The sequence below is a fragment of the Lichenostomus cassidix genome, chromosome 14, assembly GCF_008360975.1.
Source record: "Lichenostomus cassidix isolate B80296 chromosome 14, HeHo_3.0, whole genome shotgun sequence".
Lineage (NCBI taxonomy): Eukaryota > Metazoa > Chordata > Aves > Passeriformes > Meliphagidae > Lichenostomus > Lichenostomus cassidix.
The window spans coordinates 7,317,230-7,333,673 of NC_139495.1; the positions used below are offsets into that span (position 1 = coordinate 7,317,230).

General features: G+C 46.3%; 2 protein-coding genes across 3 annotated transcripts; one reads left to right on the forward strand and one right to left on the reverse strand.

Annotated features, from left to right (window-relative positions):
* The first annotated feature begins 1,089 nt into the window (after nt 1–1,089).
* On the forward strand, nt 1,090–7,108 carry ZP2 (zona pellucida glycoprotein 2). Its single transcript, XM_085074703.1, has 18 exons — nt 1,090–1,210; nt 1,288–1,361; nt 1,538–1,621; nt 1,698–1,792; nt 2,613–2,771; nt 3,116–3,160; nt 3,411–3,575; nt 4,040–4,136; nt 4,219–4,400; nt 4,811–4,940; nt 5,109–5,290; nt 5,366–5,457; nt 5,543–5,667; nt 5,922–6,111; nt 6,352–6,487; nt 6,580–6,676; nt 6,761–6,847; nt 6,926–7,108. Exons 1-18 carry the CDS (start codon nt 1,170–1,172, stop codon nt 7,066–7,068), a joined length of 2,124 nt encoding a protein of 707 aa, XP_084930829.1. The 5' UTR covers nt 1,090–1,169; the 3' UTR covers nt 7,069–7,108.
* A 3,583-nt stretch (nt 7,109–10,691) lies between these two features.
* On the reverse strand, nt 10,692–15,835 carry LDAF1 (lipid droplet assembly factor 1). Of its 2 annotated transcripts, none has more exons than XM_085074705.1 (5): nt 15,690–15,835; nt 14,319–14,453; nt 13,266–13,434; nt 12,728–12,866; nt 10,692–11,564 (listed from the first exon to the last, which is right to left on the reverse strand). In XM_085074705.1, exons 2-5 carry the CDS (start codon nt 14,388–14,390, stop codon nt 11,474–11,476), a joined length of 471 nt encoding a protein of 156 aa, XP_084930831.1. In that variant the 5' UTR covers nt 14,391–14,453; nt 15,690–15,835; the 3' UTR covers nt 10,692–11,473. The 2 variants fall into 2 exon arrangements, with proteins under 2 accessions (XP_084930831.1, XP_084930830.1); XM_085074704.1 differs by lacking the exon at nt 15,690–15,835 and adding an exon at nt 15,419–15,560.
* Between the last annotated feature and the right edge of the window lie 609 nt (nt 15,836–16,444).

A 16,444-nucleotide genomic window follows, 5' to 3' on the forward strand; every position in this document is an offset into this window, starting at 1 on the left:
TTAACTGGCAGCTTTGATTTGTTATTGGATTTTACTGTGTATATGGGTGTTACTGTATTAATTTGAGGACTATCTTAAATGAAATATTACCAGTTAAACAAACTATTTCGATTAAAAGGCTGCAGCATCACCAGTTAGGTTGCTGTAGATAACTTGGAGCATAAATCTGCACAGAGATGTTGTTGTGCCTCTGTTTTGCAGGAGGTATTATCCAGCACAACATTTCCTCATTGCAACTTTTATAAGCACCAAATGTGGTATGGTAAAGGCCATGCAAGGGGAGGCAAGTAAGTCTCTGCTTGCCTAATGAGATCTTTGGAACTAATGGGCTTTGAGAAGAATGAAATTAGTCACACTGGGTAATCGTGGCTACACAATTCAGAGATGATGACAACATTTAAAACAACAATAAAAGCTTATTTCTTCACTTCTTAGGGAGGCAAAGCTGCTGTGCCCCAGGACATCTCCTCTTGAGCAGCCAGTTCCCACAGCCAGGCTGGGTCTGACCCACACCAGGCTGAGGGTCACCCATGCCAGGCTCAGTGTGACACCTTCTTGACGTGATTGCTATTCTGGTGAGGGTCCAAGGACATCCCTTGCAGAGCCTGCACACTGTAGGGCTGGAAGCTGTGACATTATCTGTTGTCACAGGGACTTCTGCAGTTTTTGCTGTGAGTGCTCAAGTGCTGACCTGGCATTCAGGCTCTTTGCTTTTCCTTGGTTTTAAGGATTCTTTTACCACATGATATCATCAGCAGTGCTACAAACAGTCACAAGGAAAGCCATATTGAGCTCGTTGATGTCTCAAATGCTGTCCTGCTGCCAATGTGTGAGGGACAGGAACAGCAAAGTGGCACAGAAATTTTCATTTAAAGAAATAATTGCCAAAACAGACATGCATTTTTCTATGAAATATCTAGCAAGGGAATAAAGGGAATTCATTATCAGAGCAAGAAAAGGATGCCTTCAAAATAGAAAGCAACCACAACCCATGTCAAAGAGTTAGTATCACCTTAAGGTGTCCTGTGATTCTCCCCACTCAAGGAGCAGCAGGTGCAAGTGCTCTGTTCCCTGGGCAGCAGAGAGGTGGCACCTGTGTGAGCCAGAGCCAGGGCTGATAAAACCCTCCCTGGGCAGCCAGAGACCAAGCTTGTGGTGGCAGTGAAGAGATGGGGTTGGAGCAGCAGTGCTGGAGCACCTCAAGGATGTGGTGAGTGTGGCTTGGGATAGAAGGGGAGCTGCATCCTTTCCTTGCTGCTCTCTCATCTGATTCTCTTTTCCTTGCAGGTTGCTGCTCCTGTTTGGATTTTTGCTGCCTTTAGCCCCCTGTGCTGCTGGCCTGGGGGATCAGGATCTCTTGGGTAATGTGTCCTCTCTGGGCTGTCAGTTGTGGGGATGTGGGCTTTGGGTTTGCTTGGAGCTGCTTCCTCTCTGCCTTGGCATAAAAGGGGCTCTGGAGGGTGGCTGGCTGGGGGGCTTGCAGGGTTTGTGCCTCCAGCAGGCTTTGCAGGAGCTCATGGTGCTCTTCCCTCTGCAGGGAATGTGACCTGTCATAGGGATGGGATGGAAGTTGAGTTTTCCAGAGAGCTTGGCAACTACTCCTGGCATGTGTGTGTTGTTGGTATGTATTGCTGCTGCCCTGGCCCTTCCTGCTGACAGCTGCCTGCTGCAGAGCTAACCTTCCACATCCCTCCTAGATGTGAGTGGTGAGGAGATCGTGTCCTGTGACCCCACTGTGGATTATGAGAGGCTGACACTCAGAGTCCTGTTTGTCAACTGCACTAGCCTGCAGGTAAAGGGATTCATTCTGGGAAGCTGCTGGGATGGAGTTAGGAGGTTTTTATTTGTTCTTTTTTTTTTTGCTTGGACAGGACTGGGTTTAATAGGGTTTCTCTTTCTAACTTTCTTCAAGACTGAGGACACTTATACTTGTGCTAATCTAAAACGCTTACAGAACAACACTTCATGTGAAAAGTTGAAAAAAGAAAACCAAACCTACTGAAGTTCTTATTCTTTCAACTATGGATTAAATCCCTCAGAACCTGCCATAAATATTGTGTTCTCCTGTAAAGGAGTTGAACTACTTGACAGGTTATCTTGTAGGGAGATGGACCAGGTTCAAGAGTTTCAGAGGACCAATCTATTTAAATGTATGTATATTATTAGGCAATTAACACCACATGCTGATCATAGCTGTTGTGGCAGAGTAGTAAATGGGAGGCCAAAACCAGATGTTTTACTTCTTCTACCTGTTGCTTTTAGGTATTTAAAGTACCAAAAGACTCTTTTGCTGTTTGTTAGCTTAGTTGTTTGTAGTTTTTTTGATAGCTGATTCTCTAGCACTACAACCTACAACACCCTGGAGTTTTCTTCTTGATTTCTGCAGTTATCTTTGTATCTTCTGCTCTTCAACCTAACCCTGTGCCCCTTGCATTACTAGAGAGCTTTTCCTTTTTCCTTTGGGCTTTTAAAACAAGAACTCTCTTGTCCTTGCACTGGTACAAACACCTAAACCACCTCTGAAGTTAGAGTTCAGTCCCAATGGTTTTTAGCTACCCTCATTCTGTAGTGAATACTGCTGCCTCTTTCTAATGAATGTCTCTTGTCTGTAGCATGGCCAGCACCTGCTCTGGTTGAGGCTGATGGTGAATGACACAATGGGAGAGGAGAAGAATGTCACCTACAGCACTCACTGTGACAGTGTTCATGCAGATGAAGTCACTACTCCTGTGTTTGCTGGCACAACAAACTGCACAAAAGACTTCATGGCAGTAAGTGGAGGAATGGGAGTGCTGTAGATCCTGCTCTGGGGCTTGCCAGGCAGGGTGGCTGTCTCCTGGAATTGTGTCTGGGATCTGCAGGAAGCTGGGGAAAGCTCCAGTGAGCTGCAGGGAGGTCTCTTGGCTGCATGTTCCTTTTGGCTTGGCTGCTGGCTCTTTGGAGAGCTGGTCTGCAAGTGGTCATTAATGATGCAACCAGCCTGGCTCCAGTCCTATTGCAGGGGAAACTGGAAAGCTGATGTTGGCTGTCTCCTTTGGGATGATGTAGTAGAGATTTTGCTTTGTGGCTACAACACTGCAAGTTGCTGTAGTCTAATTCTTGTGCTGTGCTTCAGGTTACCTTCCCAGGACTCATTTCAAGCCTCAGTGATGAGCATATGGTATGTTCCTTCTGCCTTGTGAAGGGAGCTGGGGGGAATGCCTGGGTTTTTTGCCTAAACTGAGCCTGATGTCTCCAAGTTGGAGCAGGTATTTGAGGTACTTGCATCTTGTTGGGAAGCCTAGTTCTATACTGTCAATATAGGGAGCTTGAATATAAAGCCTGAGAGGTGGCAGCCCTGCAGGGTGAAAATCTAATGCCTTGATGCTTCTGTGTCTTCCCTCCCTAAGCAAGGATCTCTTGCTTTGCAGGTTCCAGCAACTCCAATGTCCTGGAATCTGTCAGTTGATGATGGAAGCAGAACACATCAGCTGAGCCTTGGGCATGCCATGCATCAAGGCTATAACTTTATAGTTGATGGCCACAACCTGATCTTTCAGGTGGCCTTTGCTGCCATTGGAGTTGTGTCCTACAAGGTATGTGAATGGAGAATCAGTGCTGAGGAGTTACCCAGCCTCTGTTAGGGCAGCACTGTGTCCCTCCTTGAGACCTGGGAAAGCATCTTCAGGCCATGGCCAGAGCTGATGCCAAGCTGTTGCAGTGCTGAGCTGGAGTGTGCAAAGCTGTTTGACTTTGCACAGCTGCCACTGAACTGCCTGACACAAGGCAATGGGGAGGCACACTGTGCACCCCAGACAGCAGCACAGTGAGTGGGAATCTCCAGAAGCAGAATTCTAGCCACAGCCAGTCCTGTGAACATCTGACTGGCAGTCTCATGATCAGCTGCTGTTTTTAGGAAGGGGGAGGTGGGAAGAAACTGCTGCTGCAAACATGAATAGCAGCAAACCCAAACCTGATGTAGTACATGGCCCTCTGGGCTTGTTCTTACGATAGCTCAGGAGCTGAGCACTGTCTAATAGAGCTCCATCTTCTTTGTCAGCACAATGATCAGGTGCTCTACACTGTGGCACTCAAGCTCTCCTATGGTCCTCCTGAGCACAGACTGACTGCAGAGTCAAGAATGCTTTGTGCTCCAGGTAATGCATGGAGAAAGTCAGAACCTGACCTGCTTTTGCTCCAGGGAAGCTGATGTTATATTTATCAAAGATATTGTTGCAGGTCCAGCAATCTGTAATGCAACACACATGACTGTTGCCATCCCAGCCTTTCCTGGGACCCTTATGGCTGTGGATGTGGAGAATAAGACAATCCCCATGGATCATCTTCAGGAAAATGGAATCACTCTGGACACACAGAGAGGGATTAGGCTGCATATTAGCAAGAGAGTCCTGAAGTCTAGGGTGAGTTCTGACCCTTGAGTCACAGGTGTTGGTGTGACTGCAATTCTTTGGTACTTTGAGACCCAGAGCAGAGTAGCTTTGACCTTGACTAAGCATCTGTCAAGTCAGTCATGCCCTGTGGCTGACTGAGGGCAGGAGTGATGAGGATAAATGCAAACTGATTTTGTAATAGGTAGGCATCACCCAAAATAACGGATTTCCTGGAGTCTTTTGGCAAAAACAGGTGGAGGTGAAAATATTCCTCTTGGAGGGGGTAGGTATTTGGTGTGTCTGGAGCAATGCAAATGAGCTTCCCCTGAGCCCAAGGTGCTCTTCAGGCTCAGATTACTTATTAATCAGCTCTGACAGGTGTGTGTGTGTTAAAATGAGCTCTTGTAGTCACACTCCAGAGAGTAACTCTTGTCCTTCAGCTACCTGGGGAGAGCTGCTCAGGACTTGAGTACTACATGTCCTCTTTGAAACTGGCTTTTCACTTCCATGGGGAGACTGTGGCTATGGTGGTGCACCCTGAGTGTCCCTGTGAGCAGCACACACCACTGGGTAAGTACCTGACTCCTGCAGCCCCTCAGCTCCTGTGCTGCTCAGGTGTGATCCTTCAGCAGTGCTCATTCTCATGCTTTGTGTTGGATCAGTTCACCTCACCAACAGCCCCTGGCAGATGGAGCTGTAAATGACTCACATGAAAACCTATGTGAACCTCTGTTACAGCTGCTGTGTGCACCCAGGATGGGTACATGGATTTTGAAGTCCTGGCTGACAGTACCACCCCACTGCTGGATCTGGACACACTCAGGCTCAGAGATCCTGTCTGTCGGCCAGCCTACAAGTCACCTTTGAACGACAGGGTTTGGTTTCATGTCCCACTAAAGGGGTGTGGGACCAGGTTTTGGGTAAGTGAGTGGCCAGGGTTGACATGGGATTCAGGCACTGGGAATGCCCTCAGTAATGCTGTTATTTACCCACAGTCTGATGGGGAGAAGATTCATTATGAGAATGAGGTGAGGGCATTATCGACAGACCTTCCTCTGGGCAGGATCTCGAGGGACAGTGAATTCAGGTGTGTCTGGAAACCTCTTTAGGCTATCCAGTATTATATTACCCATATACCAATTTTTGACTTACCTGCTCCTTCCTTGTTACAGGTTAACAGTCATGTGCTCCTTCAGCAATGGTGAAGCCTCCCTCACTGTAAAAGTAGATGACCTTCCTCCTCCGCCTCCTGCAGTGAACCAGGGCTCCCTCTCCTTAGTTCTTCTAAGCTACCCAGGTAAGTCGGTCTCTGGGCTCAGTGGCTGGGAAGCATCTGGAGCTTGTGGAGGGGAGGGTGTATGAGTGAACTGTTCTGGTATGTGGGCTTCTACTGTCCTAAAGTGCTGCCTTCCTGCCCATCCATGCTCTGTGAAGCAGATGCCTCAAATCTGTGGCCCTAGGGCAGACAGTAGCTGTTCAAGCAGCTGCTGTTGAAGAGCTAGAGACCCTCTTTGCCCGCCAAGTTATTTTACAGGGCTTTGGCTCTTGCAGAGGACTCGTTCAGGCAGCCCTACCGTGAGGATCAATACCCGATAGTGAGGTACCTGAGGCAGCCCATCTTCCTGGAAGTTCAGGTCCTGAACCGCAATGACCCCAAGCTCCACTTGGTGCTGGATGACTGCTGGGCAACAGCCTCACAAGATCCAAGATCACTTCCCCAGTGGAATATTGTTGTTGATGGGTGAGTGTCCTGCCATACAAATGAAAGCTCCTTTTGCAGTGTGTGGGAGGATTCCCCAATTTTCCCCCACTCCCTCTTTAGTAAGAGAGCCCCAAGTAGGAGCGTTTTCCAGGTACTGCCCTTGGATGCTGGAATTTGTAGGAAGAAGGTAGAGTCTTAACCTGCTGCTTAAAGAAGTCAACACCAACATCCCAAACCTTTCTACACTAATGTTCTGACTTGGTTGTTATTTACTGGCAGGTGTGAGTATGACCTAGACAGCTACAGGACTGTGTTTCACCCTGTGGGACGTGGTGTCAGCTATGCTAACTATCGCCAAAGGCTGGAAGTGAAGACTTTTGCTTTTGTCTCTGGTAACAAAGCCCTTCCTGGCCTGGTAGGTGACATTAACCCCCTACTTGGAGCAGTAGTAGGAGCTAGTTCTTGTCTCAAAATGAATGGACTTATTTAAGTCATTCTCTGTCCCAGGTGTACTTCCACTGCAGTGTTCTCCTCTGTGACCGTTTCAACCCAGACTCCCCACTGTGCATACCAAGATGCCCAAGGCCATCCAGAAGCAGGAGAGGTAGTGTCTGATTATTTTCAGTTGCACTGATCCAAGACAACCCACTGCCCTGCAGGGTTCAACCAGGCTGTGTTTCTGTTACAGAAAGTGGGATGGCAGCTATGAACCCTGCTGTGGTGAGCCTGTGGGGACCTGTCCTCCTGGTGCCAGAAGAGTGGTCTGCAGCCCGAGGTACTGAGCCAGGGTGCTGCTGAGGGATTAGTGAGGGGCTGACTCCCCAAATAAACTGCCTTTCCTCTTGCTTTGCAGGGAGCACTCTCCTGAGCAAGGAGGCTTGGGCTGGCCTTGCAATGACTGCTGTTGGTGTTCTCTCACTGGCCACAATGCTGCTATTTTTGGGTTTTCTGAAGTGCCTAAAGAGAAGAGCATACATGGTAAATGTGGTGTACTAGTGTGTATTTCCAAATAAACTTGGAGTAGTCACTTGGTTAATCATGTCTGTCATGTATTCCCTTTCCTGCATCTAGTTATGCAAATCAACACTGCTCATCCTCTGAATATCTCCTTATTGTATATTTGCCTTTAACAATGACTATAATACTTAATTTCCTGAGAGCCTTTGTTCTGAAACAGACCATTGCTATGTTAAATTCCTGTTGAACTTTGCAGCCAAGTTCCTTTCTTGAATTGCTTATCACTGTTCACAATTGTGATTCCATTCAACTGGGTTTTAAAAATCCTCATTGTGCCACTATCTGCAGAATGAGTAGCTCTTCCAGCTGCTCTTGTAAGCATGAGCCCTGAGCTGTAGCTGGAAATTAAAACCTGGCTTTATTGAAATTGGCTAGCAAGCACTTGTGTTAAAACATTAGTGTAACAGAAAACCCTTTCCCCTGTCTATGGGAATCCAGATCATTACATAAAGTCTTTGAAGGAGATATACAGTGAAGCCTCTCTTTTCTGAATGCAGCAGTCTAGAAGGACATTAGAAAAACCAAAGTGGAACAGACTCTTCCTGCTGCCAGAGCTGATCTTCTGATGGCTGGAAGTTCCATTGGAGACTTAATAGGAGCACCAGGTGTGCTGTAATTTGGAGTGTCAAACTGGGGGAGGAAAAAAGTGTGTGAGTACAGCTAAAGCTGTTGTGTCTGCAATACTGACAGCGTTGTCTGTAGATGTAACACTGTCCACCTGAGGTGAGGCAGTTTGTCATGCAGTCACTTTGTATTTTGTATGCTTTGCCTTGCATAGCCAAGGAAATCAGGCATAAAATATGATTGCATGTGACAGAACAGAAGTGCTTTGCAGCAGGAGTGTAACAGCCTTAGGTTAAACATTGTCTGGCAACTTTGTGTGAGCAGGGAGAGTGATCATCAAAAGTCCAGCTCTGGTTTCTGAGTGTTTCAGATCAAGTCAGTGGCCAGACCCTGCCACTTCTCAAACATGCTGTGCATAAACAGCACGGGCTGGGGGCTTGTCTGCCACAGCCCTTACTTGACTTCACCATTATTAATGAACTATTCTTAATGCAAAAGATTTCAGGGTGCATTTTCTAAATAGTAATGTGTATTTCATGCAAAGAGAGCATGGAGTACTGACACTATAATCATCAGACTTTAAGCTGATGTTTAATTGAAATTATTATATAAACACAATGAAACTATGAATCTCACATTGGAGCCACTTAATTGCAAGTCAGTTACTGTTTATCAGCTTGATAGAAGTTAGGGTTGAAATGATTGTCTAGCAAACAACCTGCTATACTTAAGTTCTGTTGACTTAGCACTTGGCTGGAGTATGAAGTGTTTCTGCAGAAGCCAGGTAAGTGGTGCTTGATGAAGAGGATTTAAGCACTTGACAGTATGTTATACTTAACTGTATGGAGTGTGTAGCTCTTCTGCCCCACATAAGGCTAATACTCTTAATATTTCCCCTCTCCATCCTTCTTGTTCTGAAGTGTGGGGAAAAGATCTCAGTACCTGCTCAGCTAGAGAAGTTTCCTTGTTTCTCATTGATGGAGTTTGAACCTCTGCTCTAGGATGGTTGGAGTTTACTAAATAATGTTACAGTGATAGTTGTGAATGTAAACATGCTAGTTATATTCCAGTAAGTTAAAATATTTCTTAAGTATCTTGAATATGTGAATCTGCAGACTTGCATTAGTGAGGGTGTTGAAAATAACTCTGGTACCTTCAGAAATGGAACCACTGAGAGCTGTTCTTTTGCTCTTTGACTACTGTATTTTGTACTATTTTTACTGCCTGAGGAGCAGAGACAAAGAGGTTGCACATGGTGACAGTCATTTAGGTCAAAGGGGAAGGTTGTTCTTGCCTGGTTTCTGCCCTTGGCTGATATTGCCTGCCTCAGGAAAGATTTCAGATGTGGCACATGACAGAGCTCCCCTCTGGGAGGGTTAACTATAGCTCTCCCACAAAGAGCGTAACTGAACCACCCTGGATGTTGTGGTTTGAATGAAGACTCATGTAATTCATTTAAATCAGGAAAAACACAGGATCTTTCTGTATGTGTGCTGCTGCCTCTCTGTCCCCTGCTAAAGTGTAGAAAGTTTAAGCTCACGTGTAAGTAAAAAAGATTTCTTTCCTGCATTCAGGCAGATGTCCCTCTCTTCTGATACAGGGGAGGATGAAGTGGGAGTGATGGTGCTGCAAAAGGAGGCAGAGGAATAAGGGAATCTGCTGCAAGTGGATGCAGCATTGACTCTGCAGCCTGAGCTCAAGCAGCTGTTTCAGGAACCATACCATAGTTGGTTCCTCCAAATCTCAGATTTTGGATGTCTGGGGTCCCCTGGGATGTAGGGCCACAAGAGTGGCTGCATATTAAGGCATCTCTATACCTAAAATAAGGGGCAGTGAACTAGATCTGTGTGGGATGAGGTAGGCTGAGGAGCTGGCTGGGAATTGTGCCACTGGGGTGGGAGTCTCCTGCTAGTTTCTTGTGGGGTTGGTGCTGTTCTGCAGAAAGCTGAGAGAGCAACTGAGGAAAAGGAGACTTGGCAGCATCTCCCCAGCCTGTCTTGCTAAGACCTTCTTAGCTCTACTGCAGCGTTTAATAATTTAAAGAAAAAAACAACCTCTGCCCTCCTTTTAAGCGATGGCCTTACTGTCTCCAGTAAAAACACCTACTCTATGCTGACCTAGTTTTTTCTTCAGTATCTCTCTATTGAAAACCACACTGTGGTGATGGCACAGCACAGAAAGCAGCCCTTGATGAAAGGACACAGTGAGAAGCCTTGAAATGACAGGCTGGTAAGCACGCAAAGGTCAGGGCAGCAGGAGTGAAACTGCTCCAAGTTTACCTGCAGGTAACACAGAATTCACATCTTTAGCTCCTGATAGTGCTGATCACAGAATTAATTATATAATGAAAAACAAATTTAAAATGCAGAAGGAAATGGTTCATGTGGGGTCAGACTTGTGAGTGGGACTTAAAATCAGCAGACACTAAAATAAGTTATTGAGTAATGAGTCTTCAGCAGAAGATGAGGGTATAAAGGAAATTCAGGGGAAAGGATCCAGCTGTGTATCCATCCATGAGCTGTGCTATATAAAGATTTTGAGTGTTGTTACTTGACACAGGTGTAAGGGCTTTACTGCTGTCTCTTGCAGTGTCTCTTGGAAAGCTCTTGCAGGCAGCCTTGCCTGAGGGATGGTTGGCTCTTTGTAATGATTGCTGAATTAATGTGCCATTAAAACAAAGGGCTCCTGAAAATCTTCTAGGGATTATTTCACTCTACTGTTGAAGTGTGGGGCCAGCTTACCCTAAGGGCTGAAACTATTACCACCACTCCTGGGTGGAGTACATTACAGCTCAGGTAGGCTTTCTGTCCATGTTTTAGTCAAGCAGAAGGTTCGTTCATGTAAAACTAATTTAGACCTTAGACTTCTGCATTTCCTTTACAGGCAGGAGAAGGGGAGTAATCTGCAGTTTGGGCTCAGCAATGTTGGCCTTATAAAATACTTTAATCGAGAAGAAAAACTTAGCTCCAAATGTAGCCTTCCTAGAAGGAGATGTGAAAAAGTTTTTACTGTAGAATAAAAAGACTAATAAGACAATCTGGTTAAACAAACAGCACTTTAATAAACTAGTATAGTTAGATACCTTCTTAATGCATAAAAATATAGCATTTGCAAAAATGAAAAAAGTTTAAATAACATACACAACGTTATAACTGAGAAGCAAACCCAGCACTTTAAATACCTAAACAAATAGGAAAAAATGTAAGACCTAAGCACACCCTTGATATGATGAGGCAATGAGAATAAGGAAAATATCCCTCTGGAATAACACAAAAGCTAACAGTAGATAAAAGCTTACACCATGACATATGTCCAACCCCCTTTTCCCTGTATAATAAATATAAAGCATTGGTGTGGTGTACTCATACTTAACAAAGGTTGTTAAGGCTAACAAATATTTTTCCACATTCACATGTTTCTAATGTTCTAAACTTTGACACTTCTGTATCAAAATGACCACTGCTATGTACTAGAGAGAGTACATTCAGAACTCCAGTAACTAATGAGTGAAATACCTCCTTCCCCTTCCTGTCTACTTACTTGCCATTGACTTAACAGTACCAGTTATTATTACATGCCTTTACCAAACATGTTGAACGTTCCATCATGCACATACACTTACTATTGCAATGAACAGCTGCTTATTGGTTACACTTAATATCCCTTTTACAGTGCCAGTGTAAGATGTATGTTGATTTTTTTTTTTCCCCTCAGTTTTTAGGAGTACACAATGGTTGAATGAGCAATGAGTAAACAGTTACATAGCAAAGGCTGGAATTGCACAGCTATGTGCCTATGGAGGAAGTGGGGAGAAACCTCCTTATTCAGTCTTTCCAGTATTGGCAGAAAGATCCAAGCCAGGCTTCTTCTGTGGCAAACTTCCATTAACATCTTGCTTTCTTACCTGCCCCCTGTATACAAGAGAAAAGAATGGTTTTATAGTCTGCTCTTCCCTAAGATTATTGTCTTTTAACTTTTTGCTCAATAAAACTGAGCAATCTGAGATATTCCAGAAGTCCCAGAAAGGTTTACATCTGTTCCTGGTCTACCTGAGTTTCTCTTAAAAGATAGAGGAACGCAAAAATACATGGTATTATCTGTTTTAACATCAAAGCTGTGGGTCAGTATGGCTGATGTGTAGGTTGGGGTCGTGCATTTGGGTATGCTATGGAAAAGGGAAATCTTCTGGAACTGGTGAGCAATGTTGTGGACCTGGCAGCATGCCCTAGAGAATTGGTACCAAGCTCTGGAACAAGTGTGAGCACACTGGGCCTTGTACCATGCTTTTGTCACCCTGCTGCCATCTCAGGCAGCTTTGTGTGTCCCTGAGAGCTGTGCAAACACAGCTCTGCTGAAGGAGCAAACTGAGAAAGCCTAGAAGGGAGCAGCTGTGATTTTCTTCTTGCTCTTCCCCCTGCCTCAGTGATTAGTGTGCTTCCTTCCCTGGCAGGTATTCCAGGGGGCCACAGGTGGCACTCCAGCACAGCCTGCTGCTGCCTCCTGCTCCCAGCCAGCAGCTCCCAGCTGCCTGGCTCAGGCAATGATGACTGAAATAGGCCTCTAAGCCCAAAGTCCTGGGAAGCACAACTGGCACCCTGCACCTTTGCACTATCCTGCAAAACCTGTTATTTTTATTTTGACCACACTTTTCCTTTTAGCTCCCTAGTACTCCTCTGCCTCTCCCAAATCTACAACTAATTTTGGTCCCTTACTCCAGTAAGCAGAGATAGCTAGATCATCATGCAGGAAGAACTGCAAAAGGTTTAGCCTCTACACAAAATTCAGCTTGCCAGTGGATTTTAATGACATTTAAAGCAACACGTTGGAGTGGAGTTGTATTTTACTGCCTGATGTCATGTTGTGTTAGCACACTCACATTTAAAGACCATTTACATTTCACCTTTCCCAAACAGGACAAAGGGCATGTATTAGCACTCATTAAAATACCTATCGATGACCAGACAGCTTGTTAAACTAAGCAACAGTGGCTCATTTAGAATAAATGAAGCAATCACTGCAATAGTACAGTAGCAGAGTTTGAAATCCAAGCATGGATCAAGACACCCATACTCACCTTGATGCACACCAGTAGTTGACCAGAGTTGAAAATGCGATGTAAGAAACACTCAGCACTCCAGAAACTCCCAGGGACAGTGCCCCCAGGCCACACAGCACACAGAGAAGGGCTATGCCACCTATGGCTATGACAACACCTAATAAAACAACATCAGTTTGTTATTTAAACAAGTTTATACACAAGTAACTTAGAAGAGCTGACATTCTCCCATAACCCCAATTTCAAACCATTTGGGAAAACAGCCTTCCTCAATCATCTGGCTAGCTTCTATAAAAGCTATGCATGCTCAAGATAAATGGTTTAGATGTATCCTGGTGGCTGAGACTAGAAAGGAAAATAGGATTTCCCCTGTATAGATTATACTTAATCAGATTACTGTTCTTGTATTAAGAGTTTTACTACTGCTGAGATCTGAGGACTACACCCAGAAATCATCAATGGTTTGGACTCAGATTTCGACAAGGAAGAAGAAAAAAAGGAAATGATAATATGCCTTAAAAGGGAAGAGGTAAATGCACATGAATGCATACAGTACCTTCCATGACTATCACACCAATACAGGCCATTACAGCTGTCATAACAACAAAAACCAGGAAAAATGCAACAGGAATAGCTGACACTGCAATAAACATCAGGAGTGATAAGGCAACAAAAGGATGGTCATCTAAATACTGGCCAACACGAGAATTCATAAAGGCAACGACCTGTGGGTGAAAGAAAAAAAGTTCAGATTTTTTTTTTAATCTCTTGTCACAGATACCTTTCACAGATCACTGCTCATGTGGCAAACTACAGGTAGGATCCTTTTGTGAGTCTGCAGCTTGAATAGGGAGCAGCTGCTGCCTCTGTTTCAAAAGCATGGGGACTTGCTGCAAATTTGGATAACTTCAGAGCAAATATAATTCTACAAACAACAGACATGTTTCTCTTGGACTTCCCAGTTCTGTTCTTGCACAAATTATGAAAAACAACAAACCCACAAAAACCCCAACCAATCCGAAGACAAGTAAAAAAATAAATCAGTCTAGCTGCGGTGGTGGAACTGGGGTTTCTGCAACCATTATTTTGAGCTAGAGAACTCTATTTATTAATTAAAAAAAACTGCAATGTTTAAAAGTGATCAACTTTTAGCCATGGTTTAGTAATATCTGCAACCTGCTCATTTATGGAATCTAAGTACAGTGCAGGCATGTCTGTATCAGAGAGTTGTTAAGAATTTAATAATGTTACTAGTAAAAAAAAAAGTTTTTTTACAGAGGCAGCCATAGCTGTACACTGAAATTTTGCTGCAGTAATTTCCCTTCCCTTAAGGAAACATATATTGTAGTTTTAGTTCTTTTTATAGCAGTACAACCATTTCAATAAAATGCCACTCTACTATCTCAAAGGGTTATGCCAGTAGAACACAAAAAAGCAGAACAGGCTTCCTTTTTTCTTGACTGAAGGTGTGGGAGGACAGGCCTTCCCATAGGCCTCACAGTGTTCACTTAAAAAACAGGGAGAGCATTTAAATAAATCAGGGTGTGATGTCCTGATAGTTATGAAAGCAGGAGCTTTATAAATATATAAAATTACAATCCAGACCTACATTTGCGTTGCTGTGGATGGTTTGCACCACGGAGTGCCAGTGCTTCTGTAGTTCCTGCATTTCTTTAGACATGTTATTAATCCTCAGCCACAAACTCTTCTGAATAGCCAGTCCTCACTCAGCCATCCAATTTCCCTTAAAATTAAGGTCCAGTTAGTAACAGGCTCATACAGATGCTTTTTGAAAATGAAATGTTTCTTTTGCACAAAGAGAGAATGCAGGTTTCAAAAGAAGTGATACACACTGTCTAAAACATTACTTTTACAAAAGCACATCTAATGTAAAGGGCTTGTCCCTGCAAGATCTTCTGAAACGCCCAAATCCAAGTAGCAACATACAGGTGACTCTCACCTTCTTCCTTTATAACATTAACCCCGTGCTTACCCATCAGGGTACTGACTTACCAGTAAAAACATCACTTCCAACTAGCTGTATGGACAATTTGTTGCTATTGGTGCTGGAAACCGGTAGCACACTAATGAGACTTATTCCTGCGAGTATCCTTGTGCTCAGCATTGAAAGCATTCCCCGTACAGCCTCAAAACTGTGCATATAAAGGCAAAATGCTTCCAAACGCTCCTAACACATTTAATTGTGTGCATTTAAAAGGAAACCTCAGCTCAACGATCTCCCTGTCGCCATGCAATTTCCAGCTGTTGTTGCAGGGGAACCTCGAGCAGGGGAAGGTTTGAGGAGGCATTTTCCTGTCTGCAAGCCCGAGCGGCACCGCTGCAGTGTGGCTGCTGTGTCCCTGCGCACACCCGCGGCCCTCCTGGGCACAGGCACTGTCACACCCAGCGGTTAGCCCTTGCTGCCCGCGGGGCGCACCCGAGCCCGGGCGTTACCTCCGCCCCCGCCCGCGGCCTGCAGCGAGCACCCAGCGCCGCGGCCAGGGCACACTAACCACCCCTCTAATCACCGCCGCAGCCACCCCGCTAATCGGCGCTGCGGGCGGACAGCGGGTGCCCGCCGTGAGTCCCCCGGAGGTAAGCGGGGACCCGGCCCCGCTCCCGCACGGCTGAGGGCCGCGGCCCTCCCGCTGAACCGGAGCCCGCGCTGGCGGAGCGGGGCGGCGCCGGCCCCGGGAACGTCCCGCTCACCTGCGGCTGCCGCCCGCCGGGCCGCGGCCCCGCTCGGCCGCTCGCCGCCGGCTGCCGGCCCTGCCGGGGCTGAGGAGCGCCGCCGCCCTCCCGCCGCTGTCTCCTCCCCGCGGGGGCCGGGCAGGGCAGGGCAGGCCCGCCTGGCGCGGCTGTGGGCGTGCAGCGCCCGGCCGGGGCTGCAGGGGCCGCCGGGGCTTGGCGGCGATGGCTGATACCTCTCTGGTGTTGTTTCGCGTCCCCTTTGCTATCCTGCCCTTCAGCCCGGCCCTACCTCAGCCGCTCAGTCCGGGCACCCTCATGAGTGTCCTAGAGGTTTGTGTTGTTTTAGGACACGCAGCCTGAAGCTTTTCGGAATTGAGGGCACAAAATGAGGGTGTGCGCGGTCTCGGTGCCGCTGAGGAGGCGTGCAGAGGCTCGCTCGGCCCCGGCAGGGTTCGGTACTGCGCCTCACGGCTCCGGCTGCCGGCAATCCCTCCGTGGGTGTCACTAATGCCACATTCCCCAGGCTGGGAGGCAGCTGGCGGGGAACTGGGAGTGTTCAGTCACGCCGTGAGGAGCGGCGGCAGGGCTGCCGTGAAACACCTCACCTGCACAGCCGCCTTCCCCCGGCCTGCTTGCCTGTCCCTACACGTTTCACCTTGTCCTGCTGCCTCCAGGTGTTTTGGTGCCCGCGTGGCAAACCTGTCCGGGGAGATGTGCCATGGGAGGAGTAATTACTTTAAGAATTCAGCTAGGCTACAAGCAATGTGTCCCGCAGTGTCTCAGCGTTTGGCTGGGGCTGCTCTCGGCACGATGCTCGCTGAGGTATGTCGCACGCTGGTTTGCCCTGGCTGCTCTCCAGATCATCATGATGCTGTTAACATGCAAGCGTGAGGCTCCAGTGAATTCCCAGCTTCTGCTACACGAGATTTGTCATGCTGTAAATTGTAAATTTCATCAGAATATCATAAGAAATGAGTTAAATATTCATGCTTGTCATGACTGCTTTAGTCATTTAATTGGTGCCACCTATGAGAGTATTACAAA